General features: G+C 33.4%; 1 protein-coding gene across 2 annotated transcripts in view; it reads right to left on the minus strand.

The window, feature by feature from the left end:
- Positions 1-272: 272 nt before the first annotated feature.
- The window catches only part of Katnbl1 (katanin regulatory subunit B1 like 1), a 29,435-nt gene continuing 8,196 nt past the window's right edge, over positions 273-21,511 (minus strand). For both annotated transcript variants that reach the window (XM_015480859.2, XM_048792893.1), the window contains exons 2-10: positions 9,285-9,415; positions 8,162-8,202; positions 6,289-6,568; positions 4,979-5,097; positions 4,357-4,407; positions 4,169-4,258; positions 3,733-3,822; positions 2,837-2,930; positions 273-1,459 (exon numbers count right to left, since the gene is read on the minus strand). In XM_015480859.2, coding sequence (XP_015336345.1) covers positions 1,427-1,459; positions 2,837-2,930; positions 3,733-3,822; positions 4,169-4,258; positions 4,357-4,407; positions 4,979-5,097; positions 6,289-6,568; positions 8,162-8,202; positions 9,285-9,401 — 915 coding nt within the window. In that variant the 5' untranslated portion in view covers positions 9,402-9,415 and the 3' untranslated portion in view covers positions 273-1,426. The remainder of the gene's footprint in view (positions 1,460-2,836; positions 2,931-3,732; positions 3,823-4,168; positions 4,259-4,356; positions 4,408-4,978; positions 5,098-6,288; positions 6,569-8,161; positions 8,203-9,284; positions 9,416-21,511) is intronic.

The following is a 21,511-nucleotide window of genomic DNA, read 5'->3' on the forward strand; positions in this document are numbered from 1 at the left end:
ATAGAGGTATCGAGATTTCGCGAATTTGGTTCATTGACAGTAAAAATGGAATTTAAAAAGAAAGACTGCATACAGTCTGCTGGCATTTTATACTAACCATTAGCAGAGGTAGTAATGTAAAGTGTTGGAATTTAAAATACAAGGTCAGCATTAACTGTAAACAATTTGAAAGTATAAGTAACTCTTCAAAGTAAGTAGTAAATAAAGAATCTGTCAGTATACTGATAAAGAATTAAAATTCATGTAAAATCAGAATTAAAAAAGCAAAAAAAATAGAAATATTTAGTGAATTTACTCAAATGAAGAAAGTTTACATGATACAGAAATGAAAAATATTAGAAATCTATATACAATAAAAAGTGAATATAAATTAGCCAACTCCATGAACATTTCCAGTTAAACATTAATACAAATACATATTCACCTTTTTCTTTACAGAGATAACACATACGTACATGACATGAACATTCTGGCCAAAAAAAAAAAAAAAAAAAATCAGAGCTTCTAAAAACATTCTCAAGTTTCAAAACTAGTATGGAAAATGTTTCAACAACAGCATTCTACATGAATGTAAACCCCTGATTTAATTAATTTCATGATTTTTATCATGCCAGAACTATGGTTGTTTTTAATTTTTTTTTTTGTATTGGGTATTGAACTCAGGAGTACTTTGTCATTGAGTTATATCTCCAGCCCTTTTTAATTACATATTTTGAGACAAGGTCTTCCAAAGTTGCTGAGGCTGGCTTTAAACTTGTGATCCTCTTGCCTCAGCTTTCCAAGTGGCTGGGATTACAGGCATGTACCCACCATGCCTGGTGGGTTTTTTTATTTTTAAAAAACAGATATTGGTATCATAACACATTGGCTTATTAATAATTAAGGCATTTATATACACAGTATCTCAGTGTGGACAAAACATTTTTAATATTGATTATTTACTATGATGTTTTAAACTTTGATATTTATTCAACATAAGAAAATAGCTGCACACATTCAAGTGTTTTTTTATAAAACACAATAAAAAACTAATAATGATTGGTCTTTGTGGTTCCTAGTAATAAGTCCTGCCTTATTTTTTCACATAGTATAAATTATATTCTTATGCAGGACTGCATTAAGACCAGTAGTTCTTAAACAATGTTACCAGATAACCACATAAATCCCAAATGCAGCAAAGGCGAACAATCTTTGTAGTGCACTTTCACCTCATTGAAGTTGAAGCTGCTCCGTTTGGATATTTTTCCACTTCAATGTGAAGCAGATTGTTAGGTTTTCATTAGTGGTTTCATTATGTGGCTTTTTAAAAGAAAAAATGGTTTCAGTTTCTTCCACAGTTCATAGTTCTCAGAAGAGACTTATTTTTGGAAATCATATAATCCAGGATGTTTTGAATAACCAAATGCTCTTTAGTAGACGAAATATCTCAATGCAACTGTAATAAATAAGCATCTACATCCTTAGAGGATAAAACAAAAACATTTCATTAGCCAGCATGGTAAATACAAATATATAAAACCCATTTTCTCTTCACTTTTGTTGATTGATTTGCCTTAGTTTCTCTTTGTGGCCTGTAGAAGTTACAAGTCTTATTTGATATTTTTATATGCACTTGTTTAGCACAGGGCCTGGCACACAGCACACATTCAAGAAATGCCAGTTAAGTGCTGAGTGAATGTTTTGGTTCCTATGCTCAGACCACTCTGCTTTTGTGGTTAAAACTGATAGGAATTTGACCAGCGCTATGTAAACTCAAGGGCTAGAGCTTGATGATAGCCCTCTGTTTTCTACCTCCAAAAACTTACAAATTAATTGAAGGTTTAATTTGGTTTATTATTGGCCTTTTAATATACTAGCCATATTTCACTCAACAGTCTTCAATAATAAGCATAATACCTTGAGACTATGTTCACTATAAAACTTTTCCTATTGTAAAAAATTAAAATTTAAAGCAAATTTTTAAAGAAAGGATCATTTTTTTCAGTTGTACTGTCTAAAATGCAAGGCTTTCTAACAGAAGTGGATATGTATATTCTTTTTGAAACAACAAAACTAAATTGATTTGTTTGTATTATCATTAAGAATTCTATAAAGTAAAATCACACAATGTGATAACACATTTGCTTAATGTCATTTTTTTTTCTGTTTCTGAACGTATCCAAGAAGAATCCATGATATAAATTCTCTTATTTAGACTGTTTTCTTAAACCAATGAATACATTTATAATTTTGGTTAATGCTCACTTATGATAGTAGTATGCCCCCAAACAATGTTTCTTTACAATAATTTCTTCTGTAATATAATTACCAATGATTTATGGAATTTAAATACTGAAATACAAACTGGCAACATACCTTTTCCTTTAAGAGACAAATCAATAAAGATCAATGTCAAATTCATTCTGTGAATTAAACCATTCACTTTTTTCAAAAAGGATGATATAAAAGCAAAGTAAAAATGAACAGTCCAAAACCATTTAATTGTACTCTTCATCTTTTATTTCCTGAGTGTCATTGTCTTTGGTTTGATGTTGTCTTTATCTGAATTTTTAACTTTTTTCAAATATTGCTGTCTGATTGGAACTAGATTATTAAATGCTGTCTGGCACAACATTTCTATGGTTATTTATGAAACATATTCAATGGCTAATTCCTGTTCTTACTGCCTAGGTCACTCATACATCCAGAGGACTTTAAGCATTTGCATATATGAGATTGATTTCAGAACTTCTTAGAATAGTACCAAATTATTTTACCTGAAGATCTGAATAGTTTGTTTATAAATGTACAACAGTATTATTTTTAATGTCTAACATTAAACTTAAATATAGATTACCTTAGCTATATTACCAGTATATCCTGGAACCAAAGTAAGATGGTTTTCTTGTTCCCACAAGCCACTTAATTGTTGTTTTAAAATCTGAATATTTCTAGGAGGAAAAAAAAGAAGAGAAACAAATAGTGGGATATGAACTTTGACAGTAAACACAATCCAATGAAAAAAATTTTTAATGTTCAATTTTTACAAGGAGAAAACTACATTATTTAAAGTCAAGTAACTATTTAAAATAGGACATGTCAATCACAGAAATTCAAGGTTATTTAGCAGTCCAAGTAGATAAGAAAACAACTAAGAATTTACAGCATTTGGACAATCTGTTCTTGGGTATGAAATGGGAAATTTTGAGAGCTTATAGTGAAAATTATGGGTATTAAGGAAATTAGGAAATTTTTGCAGCTTCATGACAATCTGGCTCATTTAGTCAATACCAACACATTTTTACAGTAAGGCAATACTCAAATTATGATTATAATATAGTTTTTACAATTGTAATCAACATCAGACTCCCAGGTTAATGTCTAGATAACCAAAGAACCCTGCAGAATTCCTCCATTCCTTATTCCCCTCCCCTACTCACAGAATGGATATGGGGGTTAAGCCACTGTTGTGCTTTTTCTTTCTAAAATGAAGGGTAGGTTCTGCTAGGAGGGATATAGGGGATTACTGGGCTCTGGAATTTAATTTCCATGTGTGATTTTCACAAATGAACAGTGTTAATATTTCTTTGAAAATGAAGAGAATAAATATTATACACTGATGATCATGGGATAAAATTACCACCTTGTTTAAAGTTGCTTTCCTGAAGAAAACTTAGCAAAAAATTATCTTTTTGTTATTTGTAGTGTTGGGGATTGAACCCAGGATGAATTTATCTTCAAAGTCATACTCACCCATCACTTATAATTTCTGTTTTGGATGATAGTTCTGACCACCACCTTTTTATTACAGCTTGAAGCCAGTTTAAACCAACTATCACATATCTGAAATGACATTATATTACAAAATTCGAGTGTTTTCATCCAAGAAGCCTTTATAAAGATGATACTGTCCCCCCAAACACACATACACACTGACCTTGCCCCTTTTAAAAATTTTCAGTACTTTTATGTCATATTTCATAAAACTATATTTTATGTAACTTGTTTATAGAAGCTTCTATAATTGTTCTTCAGTCATTTCACATTCTTTTCCTAATTTACTATACGCTCCTTGAAAACAGAAACCATGGATAGTCCATGGAGCCAAATCCACTACTATGTACTCACAACACACAAAATCAAGGATGTTGAAAGAGAAAACTGAATTAAAATTTAGATTAGCACTTACTCTTCAAATTTGCTTTTAAGTAATGACTTTACAAGAGGTAATAAGTCTACACAGCAGCCAAGTGAGATATATTGTTTTTCTTCCTGTAAACTAAAAGAAATCCTTAAGTTATGAAATTATAAATAGGCCACAAGTTGCCCTTCTTTAAGCTTACATTACTTTTTTTTCCTAAAAAATACTAATTTTACCTATTAGTGAGTACAGGCAGGCAATCTACCACAACTCCAAGATCTTCTATCCTGGGGGTACAAAAAGGATAGCATTGCTTAGAGAGCCAAATTCCTTATTTACTTTCATATTATAATCATCATACTGGCTTTTAGAAATTCATTAACAAAAAATCCCAGTGTCTATAATGAGTCAGATATTGAAATACAGCAGAAAACAAAGAGATAGGACTTGCATTCCACTTCTGTGTGTGTGTAGGAGGTAGGGGTGGGCTTGCAGAGATAATAAACAAACAAGTAGAATATACAAAGTTAGGTTGATGATAATAAATGCTATGGAGAAAAATAAAACAAGGAAGGAGACAGGGAATTAAGAAATAACTATTTTTAAATAAGATAATTGAGGAAGTCCTCAAAAAGGTAACATTTGAGAGACCTGAATAAAATGAAGGTAATATACAGAAGGTTTTCTGTATTCTGATTACTCTTAGACTGGTGATGAATGTAATTTAAACCATACTGTCTCTATGGAAACTAAACATAGAAGTTTTTAGCTGATAAAAGCATAAAAAAACAAGAGGCATTTCTAATATCACATTGAAAATTACTTGTACTGAACTAAGAGCATAAAGGGCACACTTACCTCACCAAATAAGCTACAAGTTCACTTATACTTCTCTTTCTCCAGAAAGTTAAAGCTACATTCAGTCTCAAATTCCTGCTAAACAAAACTTGGGCCATTGTTTCATGATCCTGAGAAACCTGAAAGGCAATAATCTAGTTTGTTAAAAAGCACACTGAAACATGATATTAAACTATTTTTTTCAATGGAAACAGTCTACTGACATAGTTTTAAATTATGCAAAGGTGACTCCTTATACTGGGCTCAAAAAGGAATACTGCAGTTGAACATAGTAAACAAATGATGTGAACAAATATAAAATCTTTTTTTTTCTTGCTACCATTTTTCTTTTAAAACCCAATAATTTATATGACAAATTACTTTTAGCAATTTATAAGTGTGAATAAAAGGAAAAGGTAAACATAGGCTAGACATTAACAACTGAATGGTATAAGAAAGAAACGAAAAAAATTTAGTTCTGTGACAAGCAATATAATATCATTTAAATGTGTCTACTTCTATATAATAAGGCAATACAATTATATTGTGAGAAGTTTAAAACAGAGCTAAATAAGATCAAAACTGGATACTCTCTACTGGCCTACAAAAACATTCAGTTTCATTCCCCAGAAATAATCACAGCTAATAGACTGGCATGTATCTTTCAAAACCATATTCTGACAAATAGGTACATATGATTATACTCTGAAAAAATAAAATTAAAAAAATCTACATTTTTTAAAGCCTTGCTTTTTCACTTATAATATATGAACAATTTCAACATCAAAACATAGATTGACCTCATTTTTAATAGCAAATTCTCCAGTCTTTATATATCATGGTTTGTTTAGATTGATTTTGGTTTTTACTATGTATCAGTGAACATCCTGATGTATGTAAATATGTGCACTTTTATTATGATTAATTTTATAATTAGAACAGCTAGCAGGTTTGCCTGAATAAAACATCTACTAGGCAATTCTGAGAGCTCAGCAAACTGTGCCTAGATAATGGGCTTTGGTGATCCACTTTTTAGGCAAGATTTGTCTTTTTCCTTTAGTTTACACCTCTGTTGGCCAACCTGTCATTCTGGATATTTACAGCAGCTTGTCAAGCATTTCACTAAATCTTATATATTGCTAGATTAGAGAAACGGAAGAAATCATTGATTCAAATTTGGTTAATCTAGAAAATTATCTGAGGGAATTACTATCACTCAAATAAGCCTCTATTCAATGGGTGGTAAATTATTATGATAGAAGAATAAGCCAAACAAATAGCCAATAATATCACAGGAATAAAACTAAACATGATTTAGAAAAATTTCTTACCTCGGAAAAAAACCCACTGTATTTAGATGATGGGCTTTCTGTCTGTGAAGTACCAGAGTCACTGGAGTTAACCAAATATGTTCGACTATCATGGTGTAATTTTTCAGGTAGGTGGCCTGCACAAGCCAGTTCATTTTCTTTATTTGCCATGTCACAGCCCCCACTTATAGGGGACTGTTTTTTTCTGTAACAAGGATTTGGAAAAGGATGCTGAACTTTCTTTCTGCGATAGATCACCTTTCGTAGTTTATCTGGGCTTTTCACAGCTTGTCCAACTGTTCTGTAATAAGAATTTGTTTTCTTAAGTGAAAAAAAATATAAAAACTTTTTAAGTTTTTAAACAGAGAGATTTAATAGGCCATGTTTTGTGACTGTATTCTAATAAAATTAGAAGTAATTAGAATTAAAAAAGTGTTAACTATTAGTTATAGAGGAAAATAAAAAAGAAGTTACAAATTACCTGGAAAACAATGAAAATAAAGACCAGATGAAAATAAAGACATAACTAGATACTTTTAAAATGAAATAGTAAAAGGCCATTTGGGAAAAAGAAAATTACAACTTTTTTGAGATATCTACTCTTTCTCTGACAAAGTGATAAACTGCCAGTTTGAATATTTTTAACATAATTTTGATAAAGGAGAAGTATATTTAATTTGAGTATGACTGAACACAACAGAGCAAACCTTACATACTGTAGTCCTCAAATGTTTGGGTATCAGGATGCCTTGCACTCTTAAAAATTTTCAGGGCTTAAAAGAATTTTTTATGTGGGTAATATGACTAATATTTATGGTATTAGAAACTAAAACTGGGAAAATTTAATTCATTTTAAAAATAATAGACTTATTACATATTGTTATGGTATGACTCTTAAAAGACCCTCAGAGGCCCAGATACTAAAGGTTTGGTCAATAGGCTGTGGTGCTATTAGAAAGACGTAGAATCTTTACAAGGTGGAGGAGCCTGGTAGAAGAAAGGTCATTTGGAGAATGCCCTTGAAAGTGATATTGGGATCCTGGGTCCTTTCTCGCTTTTTCCCTTCCTATCTGCAACAAGACAAACAGTTACTTTTGCCACATGCTTCCCACCATGATGTACTGCTTTGCCACAGACCCAAAGGCAACAGGGCCAAATGACCATAACCTCTGAAATGGGAAGCCAAAACAAATCTCTCCACCTTATACCTTTTTATTTCAGGTGTTTTTGCTGACCAACATTCATACTAACAGAATATTTTACCAACCCTTCTCCCTAAGCAAACCAAAACAACTATTTTATAAATCAAAAAACAAGTGACAACAATGTTTTACGTTTTTGCAAATCTTTAATATTTGGTTTAAGAGGAGACAGCTGTATTCTCATTTCTGCTTCTGCATTTAGTCTCTTATGATATCAAATGTCATGTCACCTCTAGAAAACTACCATACCATTTTCAGGAGAGTGAATATAAAGAAAAATATGTTTTAGTATTGTTATAAAAATAGTTTTGACCTCACAAAGTCTCTGAAATGGCTTCAAGATCCCTAGGTTCTTGGATCACACTTTAAAAACCAGTGCTTTTGTAGAAAGGTCATTTTAGAGTTAGGCAGATCTAAAAATGTATGCCATGTTTACCACTTTTTGACCGATCCTGAACAAATCAGTTTTCTTATCTGACCTTAAGTTTTCTCACCATTATGGGTAATGATACTTATTGAGTAGAATGTTTGAAGGGAAAGGAGATAATATTGATATCTGTATTAGTGTAGCCTGGAACAAAGGAAGTGTTTAATAATAACTATTATAACAGAATATTTATTTTCCCCATATTTTCATTGTTACCCAGCTTTTGATATTTGCTGTTGCACACAAACTTTAAAAAAGTTCTTACCTATTTATATAAGCAGCCAACTGTTTTGGAGATTTCTTAACCTGAAAAAAAGAAAGTAAACAGTTGTGGCACATTAAATTCTTTAATAGGTTTATATGTCAACTTTATGACTGATGTCAACAAAATTAAAATTCAATAGATATATTTTTGAAGTTAAAAGCTTCTTCTGTCCTAACAATCATTAGGCACAAGCTGGATGCAGTGGTGCACATCAGTAATCCCAGTGACTTGGGAGACTGAGGCAGAAGGATCATAAGTTCAAAGCCAGCCTTGGCAACTTATTAGCAAGGCCATAAGCAATTTAGCGAGACCCTGTCTGAAAATATAAAAAGGGTAGGGGATGTGGCTCAGTAGTAAAGTGCTTCTGGGTTCAATCCTTAGCACCAAAAAAAAAAAAAAATTAGGTACAACATTGTAGTTAGGTATCCCTGACAAAGCAACACATCCATTTCCCTATTTTTCACACCACTAGTCACATATTATGCTTATAAGGGGCTTAATATGTGAGTTGAGGTTTAGTATGATTTAAAAGAAATTATATCAATACTAACAAACTTTGTAATGGTGAACAAAAGGAATCTCTGAGCTTCCTCTTTTTCTTAGAAAATATATTTTAGTTGTCGATGGACCTTTATTTTATTTATTTGTTTATATACAGTGCTAAGAATCAAACCCAGTGCCTCACCTATGCTAGGCAAGACTCTACCACTGAGCTACAACCATAGCCCTTTTATTTGTTCTTTATAGTTATACACAAGAGTAGAATGTATAATGTATTTTGACATATTATACATACATGGAGCATAACTTCCCATTCTTATGGTTGTACATGATGTGGAGTTATACTGGTCATGTACTCATATATGAATATAGGAGAGTTATGTCCAATTCTGAGCTTCCTCTTATACCAAAATATTAGAATTATAGCATATCAAAACAGTATACTTAACAAAAAGTTTTTAGAGCTTTAGGAATGTAATGGCTATACTTCAATAATTCTACTTAATTCTAGGATATTAAGCAAAATTATTACCCTCCCATTAGTTAAACAATTTAACCAGAACAATCTATAGACCTCACTATTTAAACTGACCTGCCCATTTCTTAGAAACCATGGACTTACCTCCTTCATGTTCTTATTGGTGAAATTAGAGATCTTTTTTCTAGGAAGACCAATGGAATGATCCTCAATATTATTAGAAAAGTTCCGTTTTTTAACATTGTGGGTTTCAGATGCCATAATCTCTTAAATACCTAAGGAAAATAATAGAAAATACAAAAAAGTAAAGAATATGATCATTTCTTGTTAACACATAAACATCAACAGCTTCACACTGTGTAAAAGAGGCATATGAGTTAAACAGAAGACTATCTTATACATTTTAAAACTTTAAACAAAAAGGAAACACAAGACAGGGTATTCCAGGAAATTTTTTCTGTTCTCATTTTTTTTCAGTCACAACCAGTTGCAATAATATTATATACTTTTGCCAAAGCAATAGTCAATCTCCCCATTTCCTATATCACTAGCCATTTTGAAGAAATCAGAATTTAGGTCCGTACATTTAAATGGTATTTATAATATCCAAAGGTATAGAAACCTAAAATTTTGGAGCCCCATGATTGTAAAATAAAAAGAGAAAACCGTTTGCAACCAGAGGAACCAAAATCAGATTACATACATAAAGTTGACCCCCCAAACAAGTAGACAATTTGACTTGCCCAATGCCTAATCTTTAATTTTTTTTTTCTTATATTCTTATAGCCTGTTCTCCAAAACTGTCCTTTTCTTTTGGGGGAAAAAAAAAAATCAAGCCTCTATTATTTCCTGAATATCCCAAAGTGGGGGAAACAGATGTTATCACTACATTTATAAAAAGAGAAAATCAGTGATTTCCCTACTTGTACATTGGTTTCACACAGGAAATTTATTTTAGGTCATATCCTGAACATAAACTCTTCCCTAATTCTTTCTTTATATATTAAAAAGCATTCACTATATGCCAGGTCCTGGAGTTAATAGGATTATACTCAGAAATCCTGTTCTAAAGAATCATTTAGGAAGTTTTTTTGAAAACACACCTTATTGAGCCCTAATTTTAAAGACTCTACTCAGCAGATCTCTGGAGCAGAGCCTAAAGCTATAATTTTTAAAAAGCTCCATGGGTATTTCTGATGCACATTCCATATTTTCAAAAAATATGCACACACATCAAATTTTGCAAATAATTTTAGGTTATTGTAAGATATCCTGCAGCTAAAATAATGAACAGCCTTCCCACCTGTATCTCTAGGTTAAGAAACCTTAAGGGTAGTTTTTTTAAAAAATAAATAAATAATTCCAATAATACCATAAGCATTCTGACAGAAAGGACCTAGACAATCAGCAAAGCTGAAATGAGAGGACAAACAACATAAAGAGAAAATAGCATGCATAGAACTGAGAGGTATAAAGGAACATGGTTTATTTGGCAATCACTTAAATAGATACATGTGGCTGGGGTTTAGGCTGGAGGCCCATTGGAGCAGAGCGAGATATGAGGCTAGAGAAATAGGCAGCAGATAGACATAAAGAGTTTCTTGCACAATGCTAGCCTTTTTTTTTAATAAAAAAGGGTACTTTTGGGGCTGGGGTGGTGGCTCAGTGGTAGCGCGCTCGCCAAGCATACACGAGGCACTGGGTTCGATCCTCAGCACCAAATAAATGTAAAATAAAAATATTGTGTCCACCTAAAACTAAAAAATAAATATTAAGAAAAGGTACTTTTAAGTTAAGTATAATGGATTGAATACATATGATTACTTCTATCCTTTCCTAAAAGGCCATTAAAATAACAGTAGAGTTTTTTTTTGTTTGTTTTTTTGGTTTTTTTTAAAAGAGAGGGAGAGAGAGAGAAAGAGAGAGAGAGAGAGAGAGAGAGAGAGAGAGAGAGAGAGAATTTTAATATTTATTTTTTAGTTTTTGGTGGACACAACATCTTTGTTTGTATGTGGTGCTGAGGATCGAACCCGGGCCACATGCATGCCAGGCCAGCGCGCTACCGCTTGAGCCACATCCCCAGCCCCATAGTAGAGGTTTTTTAAAGGCATAAAACCTATGAGGACAAAGAAAACATGAGATGAAAGCAACATTTACAAACTACAAAGCCAAAGTGGTCCTTGACTTGGCAGATCTGAGAAACCCAAATTCTAAATCTGTAAGAAAGGTGAAAAGCAGAATTCCTTAAAGCAGAATTGACAATAGAAGCAGACAGATTGAATATCTATTTAAGACACATTTGAGAAATCCAAATCTTGAATCAGCAATGAGGAAAGGTGAAAAGCAGAACCTCTCAAAGGGTTAGGAATTGGCAATATCTACTCAAGAAGTGGAGAAAAAGGTAACCCTAAAAAAAGTAGATGGATTGAATATTTAATGCATAGTTAGTTTCCTTCTCCATTCTAGAAAAAGACTAGAGTTTTATTCTACAGAAAATGTAAAACAGAGTCCTTGGGATGGGAAACACCAAGCATAAATATGGTTAAGAGGAACATATTCTGAATCAGAGGAATCAAGTAAAAGTTTACATGCTAAATGATCAATCATTTCACCTTCTTTCTATCACTGAAAAAAAAAGAGGGCAGAAGATGCTTTGGGAACTCTGACCAGCCCTACAGGAATGAACACACACACACACACACTAAAAAAATTGTCATTATGGTGATCAGAGCTCCCAAAGAACTGCTCTACATCTTGATTATGGTGGTTGTTACCTGTGAAAATTAATAGAACCATACACTAAAGGAAGTAATTTTTTTCTTTTCTTCTCTCTCTCTCCTTTTCTTTCTTTCTTCTTCTTCTTCTTCTTTTTTTTTTTTTTGGTGGCTCTGGAGATTGAAACCAAGGATGCTCTACCTCTGAGTCTTAGACCCTACAGCTCAGTGTAATTTTATTTTGAGACAGGGCCTCATGAAGTTGCCTCTGCTGGTTTCATACAAGTGATCCTCCTGCCTTAGACTCCTGAGTTGCTGGAATTTCAGGTCTGTGCCACTTCCTGTAGGGGTGAATTCAAGGATGAATTTTTATTTTGCATAAATTATACTTCAATAAACCTGACTTTAGAAACCCCTTCAAGAGAGAATATGAAAATATATCCATGAGATGGAAATGAGAAAAAACAAACCAACAAAATGATTGTTGGGAAATTAAAAACAATAATATAGTAGAAAAACTCAACAGAAGATGGAAGAGAAAGCCAAGGATCTCTCCTAGAACATAGGGCAAAAAGATTAAAAACAAACAAAATCAGAAGTTGGGTTTTAGGGATCCAATAAAGGAATATGATAAAGAGTAGAGAAAAAACAATGAGAAATTTTAAAAGAAAACTGTACAAGTTTGAATGACATGAATTTCCCAATAAAAAAGGCACACTTTGAGTCATATAATGGAAGAAAAGGCACATCACTGTCAAATTTCAGAGCACCAGAAAAAGGTACAGAAGGTGAAAATCTATAACAAAATGAAAAATATGCCCTCAAATTCAAACCTGTTCATACATAAATGATAAAGATAAGGAGCATTGACTAAAATTCTCAGGCAACTTAAAATTTTACATATAGCCAAATTATCAATCAAATCTGAGGGATCAAAGAACATATCTGCAGATATTCAAAGCTGGAGAAAAAAAATTCTTCCCAGTAAGCAATAAAGGGTAGGGGACAACAACAAGAAATGGAGGTATAACAGGAGAGATGGAATCGACTTCCCAGGACAATCATAAAGGAAGATCTCAAGACAAAAAGGTTGTTCACCAGGAGTAGAGGACAACCAGTCTGTATCAGAGCAGGTTAGGATTAGGAGAGTAGTCGCCACAAAACAACCATCATTAGAGATGGAGACAACTGGGAAAAGTCAAAAGAAAGCAGTACATATTTTTCAAGTGCTAAAAGAAAAAAAATGCAATCCAGAATTCTGTAGGCAGAGAAAATATTCTTCAGGAATGAAGGAGAAACCAAAGCACTCTAAGATGAAAGAAAATTAAGATGACTTCTCACCAGCAGACCGACCTTAAAAGAATGGTTAAAAGAAGTTCTATTTAGTTGAATAAAAACAAAAAGGAAATGATAAAATAATAAATATTAGAACATCAAGGAGGTAGAAAGAAAATGGTAACTGAAAAAATACAGGTAAATACAGATTGCCTTTTTCTTTAAACTAATTTCAGTAGCACCATAGAGAAATGTGACTATCTTTGTTCACAGATAATATAATTATCAATAGAGAAAACCTGAAAGAATCAACCAAAAAAAATCCTGAAACTAATAAGGGATTTACAGCAAGTTATCAAGATACAAGGTTAATATATGAAAGTGATGATTTCCCTATTTACCAGTGATGAACAAAGGGAATTTAAAATTAAGAATCATCACCACTTATATTAGCACTCTCCCCTAAAACATCTGAATTCAAACTAGATTTCCTGAGGAATGACAATAATAGTCAAAACTCTGTTCTCTCAATGAAGTAAAAATGAGCAAGGTATTTAGGTACATTGAACCAAAATAATGAAGATAAATATGTTTAACATTATAAGTCTTTGAAACTAAAGAAATTAGAGAAAAATAAATGAAAGGAACCAACTGACTCAACTTCCCTCTTCTCTTTCTATAATGTGTGTGAAAGTTATGGTTAAGTGAAAGAAGCCAGACACTTTTAAAAGAGCACATCTTATACTACATGATTCCATTTATATGAAACGTCCATAAAATTAAAAATTTATAGACCAAAATTAGATTAGTAGTTATTTTAGGCTGGAGAGGGAGTGGGTGTAACTGCTTATGGGCACAAGCTAAAACTGTACTGGGGATGATGACTGTAAAATCTGTTCATCTATACAATGAATCAAATATTTAAAACATTAATTTTATGGAATATATGTAATACTTCAATGAAGTTTTTTATTTTAAGTGGAAGAAAATTATCAAAATTTTAATAATAAAACCTCATTGCAAATTCATGTTTCATGAAATCTGATAGCATCTTTTAAGGGCAGTAATATAGGATTATCCTTTTGCTCTCAAGAATATTTACAGTGCTACTGAAATTAGTTTAAAGCTCTCTATGTGCTGCTGACATTCTATCTGGTCATAGAACAAAAAGAATCTGAAATGGTCGGCTGTAGCTCAGCGATAGAGTGCTTGCCTAGCATGTGTGAGGGGCTGGGTAAATGAGATATTCTGGGACAATATTTAGGGTTTGGGGTTATTGATTCATACCTCCTACATTCAGGTTGGAGCAGTGATTATAGAAAATATAAAGGATGGTCTTTTAATGAAAAAAGAACAAAAGAAATAAGGTCCTAAGAGAATAAAAACAGACAAGGAGGCTGGGAAGGGACCAATATGCTGACTTAAAACTATTCTGAATATTAAATATTTTCCTAAAGATTATAGTATTTTTCTTGAAAAATAAAACAGCAGTACACAGAAGAAATTGAAAGGATGAATTTTCTATATATAGTAGCTTTTGCCCACCAGAAAGATAGAAAGGAATTTATTCATATAATCTATCCTGATGGCAGCCAAATCAAGTGGTTAAACAGCTTTAAATGTTCAGAAATTCACAAAGAGAAAAACTCATCACATAGGAATGAAATATGTCTGGACTTTAGTCTATGTCTTAAGTTGCAACTCAAGATCAAGCTAATTTAATTTTCCTACATTAACATACCACAGTATACTATTTATATTGTACTTAACTTTGTAATTTCACTAGGCAATTTCTTCTTCAAAAGTTAAACATGGTTGTCTCTAAAGACTCATTCTCAAGTCACCACCATAGTCACTCCTATTATTATAAAGGTGTTTTCTATTTACTTCCTTGAGGATAAAGACAGTTTATAAACACTATCATAATAATAAAATAGATAAGAAATAAACGGGTTTCAGAATTTAAAGCTCCAACCAGCTTTTTTGTTTAACCCCAGTATGCTAAGTAACACATCCAAAGATATTGGCCAGTCAGTGATAGAGCATAAAGCATAGGATGCCATTCCATCACATCTGTTTTTGTTAATTGAAACAAATTATTTTCAAATAGAGTTCAGTCAACATTTTCAATCTGAATAATCAAACATTAATGCTTTATTCAAGCCAAATGAGTACTAACTTTTGAGAAGACAACAAATGGACAGATAAACATAAGCTATAAGCTTTCTCCCACCCTTCCCTCACTTTATTTGGGTAAGCCAAATCTCCTATGAGGAGATTTATAGGGCTTAAAGACCAACAAGAGGCAGCTGCCAACCAAAAAAATGACAGGGAAAGATAAACACAGACTTTTTCCCTCAAGAATTTCAGTGAAGGGGAGAGGAGAGAGAAGGTAAAAATGAGATATTCTGGGACAATATTTAGGGTTTGGGGTTATTGATTCCTACCTCTTACATTCAGCTATCAGAATCATGCTAACTACTATGGTATCTGAAATATTTAACAATGAAATTTGGATTAGGTTAAAAAACAAGGTGATAAAAACAGACTTAAGAAACCAAGGCTGGGGGCTGGGGATGTGGCTCAAGTGGTAGTGTGCTGGCCTGGCATGCGCAAGGCACTGAATTTGTTCCTCAGCACCACATAAAAATAAATAAAGATATTGTGTCCACCTAAAACAAAAAAATAAATATTAAAAAAAAAAAAGAAACCAAGGCTGATCCACATGGGATCAGTGCTTACAATGGAACATTAAAAACACTATTTTCAAAGAATGCTTTTAAAAGTGGAGGAAGGGTCAAACATAATGGTATTTTAAAACACAGGATATAGGGCTAGAAGTGCTTGCCTAGTATGTGTAGGCCCTAGATTTGATCCCCAGCACGCAAATATAAACAAACATAAATAAAAATAAAACAGAATACTGAACGCAAAGTAGGATCCCGGTTTTTCAAACAAGATATAGATAACATATATCCATTCAAAAAGCTCTAAAGCAAAGGAAACAAAAGCAAAAATAGATAAATGTGATTATATCAAACTAAAAAGGTTCTGCAAAGGAAATAATCATCAGAGGGAAGAGACAACCTGCAGAATGGCCAGGCTTGGTGGCATATACTGTAATCCCAGCTACTTGTAGGCTGAGACAAGAAAATCACAAGGTTAATGGCAGCCTGGGCAACTTAGCAAGAGCCTGTTTCAAAATGGAAGAGAAAAAAAAGTAGGGCTAGGGATATAGCTCAGTGACAGAATGCCCCTGGGTTCAATCTCCAGTATCCTCAAAAATATAAAAATAAAAAGGGCTAGGGATGTAGTTCATTGGTAGAGTGCTTGCCTAGCATGTACCAGGCCCTGGGTTCTATCCCCAGTACCATAAAGAAAAAAATTAAAAATCAAAAATAGTACTACACATGAACCAGCAATCCCACCACAAGGTATATATCCAAAGCAAATGAATGACAAAAAGATATCTGTACTTCCATATTCATCATTGTGGTACTATTCACAATAACCAAGAGATAACTATTCACACACTAATGTGTCCATTAGTTGGTGACTAGATAAAGAAAACATGAACATATATACAATGGAATATTACATAACCATAAAAAGGATGTAACTGTATAATCTGTCAGGACAGGGATAGAAATGGCGATCATTACAGAAAGACAAATAATGCAAGATCTCATTCATATTTGAAATCTAAGAGTTGATCTCATAGGAGTTGATAGTAGAATGATGGTAATCGGAGACTGGAAAGAGTAGGCAGCAGGAAGGAACAGGGGAAAAGTTGACCAATAGGTACTAAGTTACAGTTAAATAAGAGTAAGAAGTTCTGGTGTGCTATTTCATAGCAGGGTGACTACAGATAACAATAAGACACTGTACTTCTCAAAAGGCTAAAAGAAAGGATTTTTAATGTTTTCACTATAAAGAAATTATGAATATTTGAGTGGACAGATATGTTTAACCTGATTTCAACACTGTACAATGTATACATGTATCAAAACATATGACACCTCATTAACATCTAGGTTATTAACTGAAGTTCTTTATTGTGGGTGGGACTACAGGTGATTTTTCATTCATTACAAGTTTCCCTATTTTCTACAATGAACATGAATTATTTTATTATTTTTATAATCTGAAGAAATAAGTATTTTAATGAGATTACTGTTTTAAAAAAGCGACTTAACTCTAAAAGTAATCAAAATAAGATGGAAATACCAACATACAGAGGTAAAGTTTCATTAAAACGATCTATTTTAATTTTTCCCAAATTAGGACAGCTTCATCTAATTTTCTCAATTTTGTCTTCTTACCTCAATTTAGACTTTGCTCCCACTTTTTAAAAAATCTTCAGTTTCTCCCTTTGAACTGATTTCTCCCCATCTGCTTTCAAACATGCTCAGGTTTCCCCTATCAACTCCTATACCCTTTATCTGTTTTCCTTTCCTGCCAAATTTCTACAATAGTGCTTTTTACTTCCAATTTGTATTTAATCCTTTACAATCTTGGTTTTCATTTTACTCTCTCATTTAAAAAGTTGCATCTTCAACATCACTGAAAGCTATAGCCTTTATAGCAGCGATGATGCTCATCAAGGTCAGCCACACCAACTCTAAAGACTGCTCATTATTCATCATCAGTTAGCTCTTTCATCACTCTCTGACTCTTCCCTGATTTTGTTCAAACAATACAGCTCTGCTGACTCTTCTTATTGCTTTACCATTCTCTGGGTTTCTTTTCCTTCAGCAACTCCTCTTTCTATCCTAAAACAGAGGAAGTATGATTTCATGGCTTAAGCTATTTCTCTAAACCCAGTCTTTCCCCTAACTTCTTTGGCCTTGGCTTTCTGGTCTGCCTGCCACTGCTAGGTTCCAGTCAGTGTGTCTAAAACCTATTTAGTCTCTTCAATGTCCACCTGGGCTACCACATTTGAAATTAATGACATCAAAATTCTCTTAGACTAGAATCGGGGAATTATTTTTGTTCCTCTCCGTCCTTCTAATAGTCACAAAGTCTTCTTAAATCTTCTTTCAGAATCGTTCATGGATCCATTCATTCTGACTTTCCCTCTTCCACTGTCAGAACTACAGCCCCATCAATTCAAGCCCAAATTGTTGTTTTATTTGCTTTCCTGCAAAAAGTCATCTCCTGGTCCCTACATTATCCTATACAACATCTGCCTTTATTAACTGTGGAAAAACATTACTGAAGAGTTTTCCAAGGTATGTTTAAAGCATCTATATACATTTTAATGGATGCTTTACTCTGTTCAAGTAATTATGGATATGCTGCATGTTAAACTATTTCTTGAAAATTAAATATATTAAAAAGTCCCTATGATTAAATATTTTCAAAAGGGATTCATAATTGGGTACCAACTACTGAAGGTTAAAATTATTAATTTTTAATTAGAGGGGAAAACATAAAGTACTCTTATTTTTTTAAGAGTGGGAGGTTTTATTTTGGGGGGAAGAGAGGATTTCACTGCATATTAAAGGCTGGGGATACAGTTCAGTGGTAAAGTGCCAGCCTTAACGTTCGTAAGGCCCTGGATTCAATCTTCAGCATCACATAACAAAAAAAAAAAAAAAAAAAGAAAAAAGTTTACCATAACCCAGGCACAGTGTGCAACACTGCACCCAGCTCCATTACCTATATTCTCCATTACCTATAATCAATACACTATACTTCCTCCCAACAAATATAAGAGATTAAGGGCCAAATTAATTAATTAATAGATATTGCAAAGACCTTAAGATATACACTGTAGAATATACAGAGCTTCTAGCTCATGATTTTTGGCAGGTCATTTATTCTAATCTGAATGTTTCCTCAAATGCAAAATGAGAATATTGTTGTAAAGATTAAAATGAGATTACATGTTATTACTACTACAATGTTTATATAAAATGTAAATATGCATATTACAGTATCTTGGAAAGTAATTTGGGCAAACTGGAAAGTAAGCAAACTATAACCACATCTTGCTATGTACTCGGTTTAGACTGGAAATATAATTGATCATCCAAACAGGGGTCTTTTGGGAATGAAAGGAGGTACTATTAAAAATTATGCTGGATTGGGGCATGGTGGCACTGGTATGTAATCCCAGTGGTTTAGGAGGAGCCAAGGCAAGAGGATTGCAAAGTTCAAAGCTGGCCTTAGCAATTTAGTGAGGACTTAAGCGACTTATAGATATATTTTGCAATTGAACATAATACCTTTTTTAAAATTTATTTTTATGTGGTGCTGAGGATTGAACCCAGCACCTTGCATGTGCTAGGTGAGAGTGCTCTACCGCTGAGCCACAACCTCAGCCCCGCCCCCAAGCAACCTAATGGGACCCTGTCTCAAAAATTAAAAAGGGCTGGGGATGTGACTTAGTAATTTAAGTGTCCCTGGATTCAATCCTGGTGCCAAAAAAATAAAAAATAAAAAATTATGCTGGGATAATAGGCATAAGCCAAGTTCGTCTTAAGCAAAATTAGAATGCATGGACATCCCATCACAGTTCAAATGTTTAATTTCCTAGGTCAATTTTTCTACAGTTTCTTTCTATAAAAATTCCCAACTACTCAGCAATAAAAAAGAACTACAGATCCACATGCAGCAATGGAACTCAACTGCATCATACTACATGAAAGAAGCCCGACTTGGAGGGATACATGCTATACAATTTTATTTGTATGATATTCTGGAAATAGCAAAAATACAGCCTGGGGGGAGGGAAAAATTGACTACAATTGACTACAAAGGGATAAGAGGAAGTTCTCTGATAGAGGGCCACATTTTATATCTAGATTGGTAGTGATTTCACAACTGTGTGCATGTCAAAACTCAAAGAAATGATACCTCAGTAACCTGACTTAAAGAAATTGGGGTCCAGAGCACTAGGGACTTGTTTGACAGAGCTGAGAAATTATGACTCCCTTGGGCCACTCCCATTCCTTTCCCTGGAGGAAACCGGTCCACACTTCAGTCCTAGAGTTTCAGAACATTCCTTAAAACATCTGGGATATATACTTGTTTTTAATGGCAATCACCAAGACCAGCCCTACTGGTTTTGTGCACTCCACTCAGCTGTGTGGGCTGGGTCAGCCCTGCAGACTAAGCTGGAGATGCCCTAGGTGCCCTGTGCATGCAATAGCTTGAAGTGAGTATTCTCACTTGGAGGCCTGTGGGAGTTAAAAGCTTCATCTGCAAAGGCCTTGGGGGCTCCTGCTGCGTCTCAACTCTCCGGGAAGCTCTGTGCTATTTAGCAGGTATCACAGCTTACTAAATGGTTAAAAAAAATTAAGATTCATTCAACCTTAAAGGCTGGTATAGCTTGAAGATTAGGTCAAACAGACCCATGTTCAAATTCCCAGCTTTCCCACGTATCATAGATATATAACATTGGAAATAGCTGAGTCTCACTTTCTTCATTGATGAAAGCAAAAATGTTTATGTCTACCCAGCCTTACTTCAAAAAGAACGAAAAAAATCTGCAGATAATAAAATAGGATTTTTTTAAAATGTATTTTTTAGATGTTGATGGACCTTTATTTTATTCATTTATTTATATGTGGCGCTGAGAATCAAAACAGTGCCTCACATATGCTCTACTACTGAGCCACAACCCCAGCCCCTAAGACTTTTGGTTTTTAATAGAGGAGGAAACCAGGATAAAGAGAAATGGGAGTAAATAAATTAACCAAATTGTTGAAAGTTGAGGAGAAAATATTTTGAGTGTCAAAGTGATTTCAAAGCAATAGGCAAAGTTTGGCAGAATGCTAATATTGGTATATCACAGAGATCAACGAAAAAGATGGCAAAAACTTACAAAACTGACACATTAAATCTTTTACAAAAGGAAATAGGAGGAGAAGTGTAAACCATTGTAAGCATACCTGAACTTCATAACTTTGGATCTCATTTTCTAAACTTTGCAATTAAACTTCCTGTCTTTCCTAATGTTTCATTTTTATTGAAACAAAATGTTTTTACTCCCTGAAATACTCCTTTCCTGCCTTTCCTATTCATGAAAGTTTCTCTTATCATTATTGAATTCAAATCTCTCTCTCTGAAGCACTTCTCTTTTCTTTATTTTTTAATAGTACTAGAAATTGAATCCAGGAACTCTCAACCATTGAGCTACCTCCCCAGCTCTTTTCTCTTTATATTTTTTGAGACAGGATCTCACTGAATTACCAAGACTGGCCTTGAATCTGTGATCTTCCTGCCTTTCCCTCCTGAGTCGCTGGGATTATAGGTGCACACCACTTTGCCTGGCTCTGAAACATTTCTTTTTTTTTCTTTTTTGAGAGAGAGAGAGAGAGAGAGAGAGAGAGAGATTGAGATTTTTTTTTTTAATATTTATTTTTCAGTTTTCAG

This window comes from Marmota marmota, unplaced genomic scaffold, assembly GCF_001458135.2.
Source record: "Marmota marmota marmota unplaced genomic scaffold, marMar, whole genome shotgun sequence".
Lineage (NCBI taxonomy): Eukaryota > Metazoa > Chordata > Mammalia > Rodentia > Sciuridae > Marmota > Marmota marmota.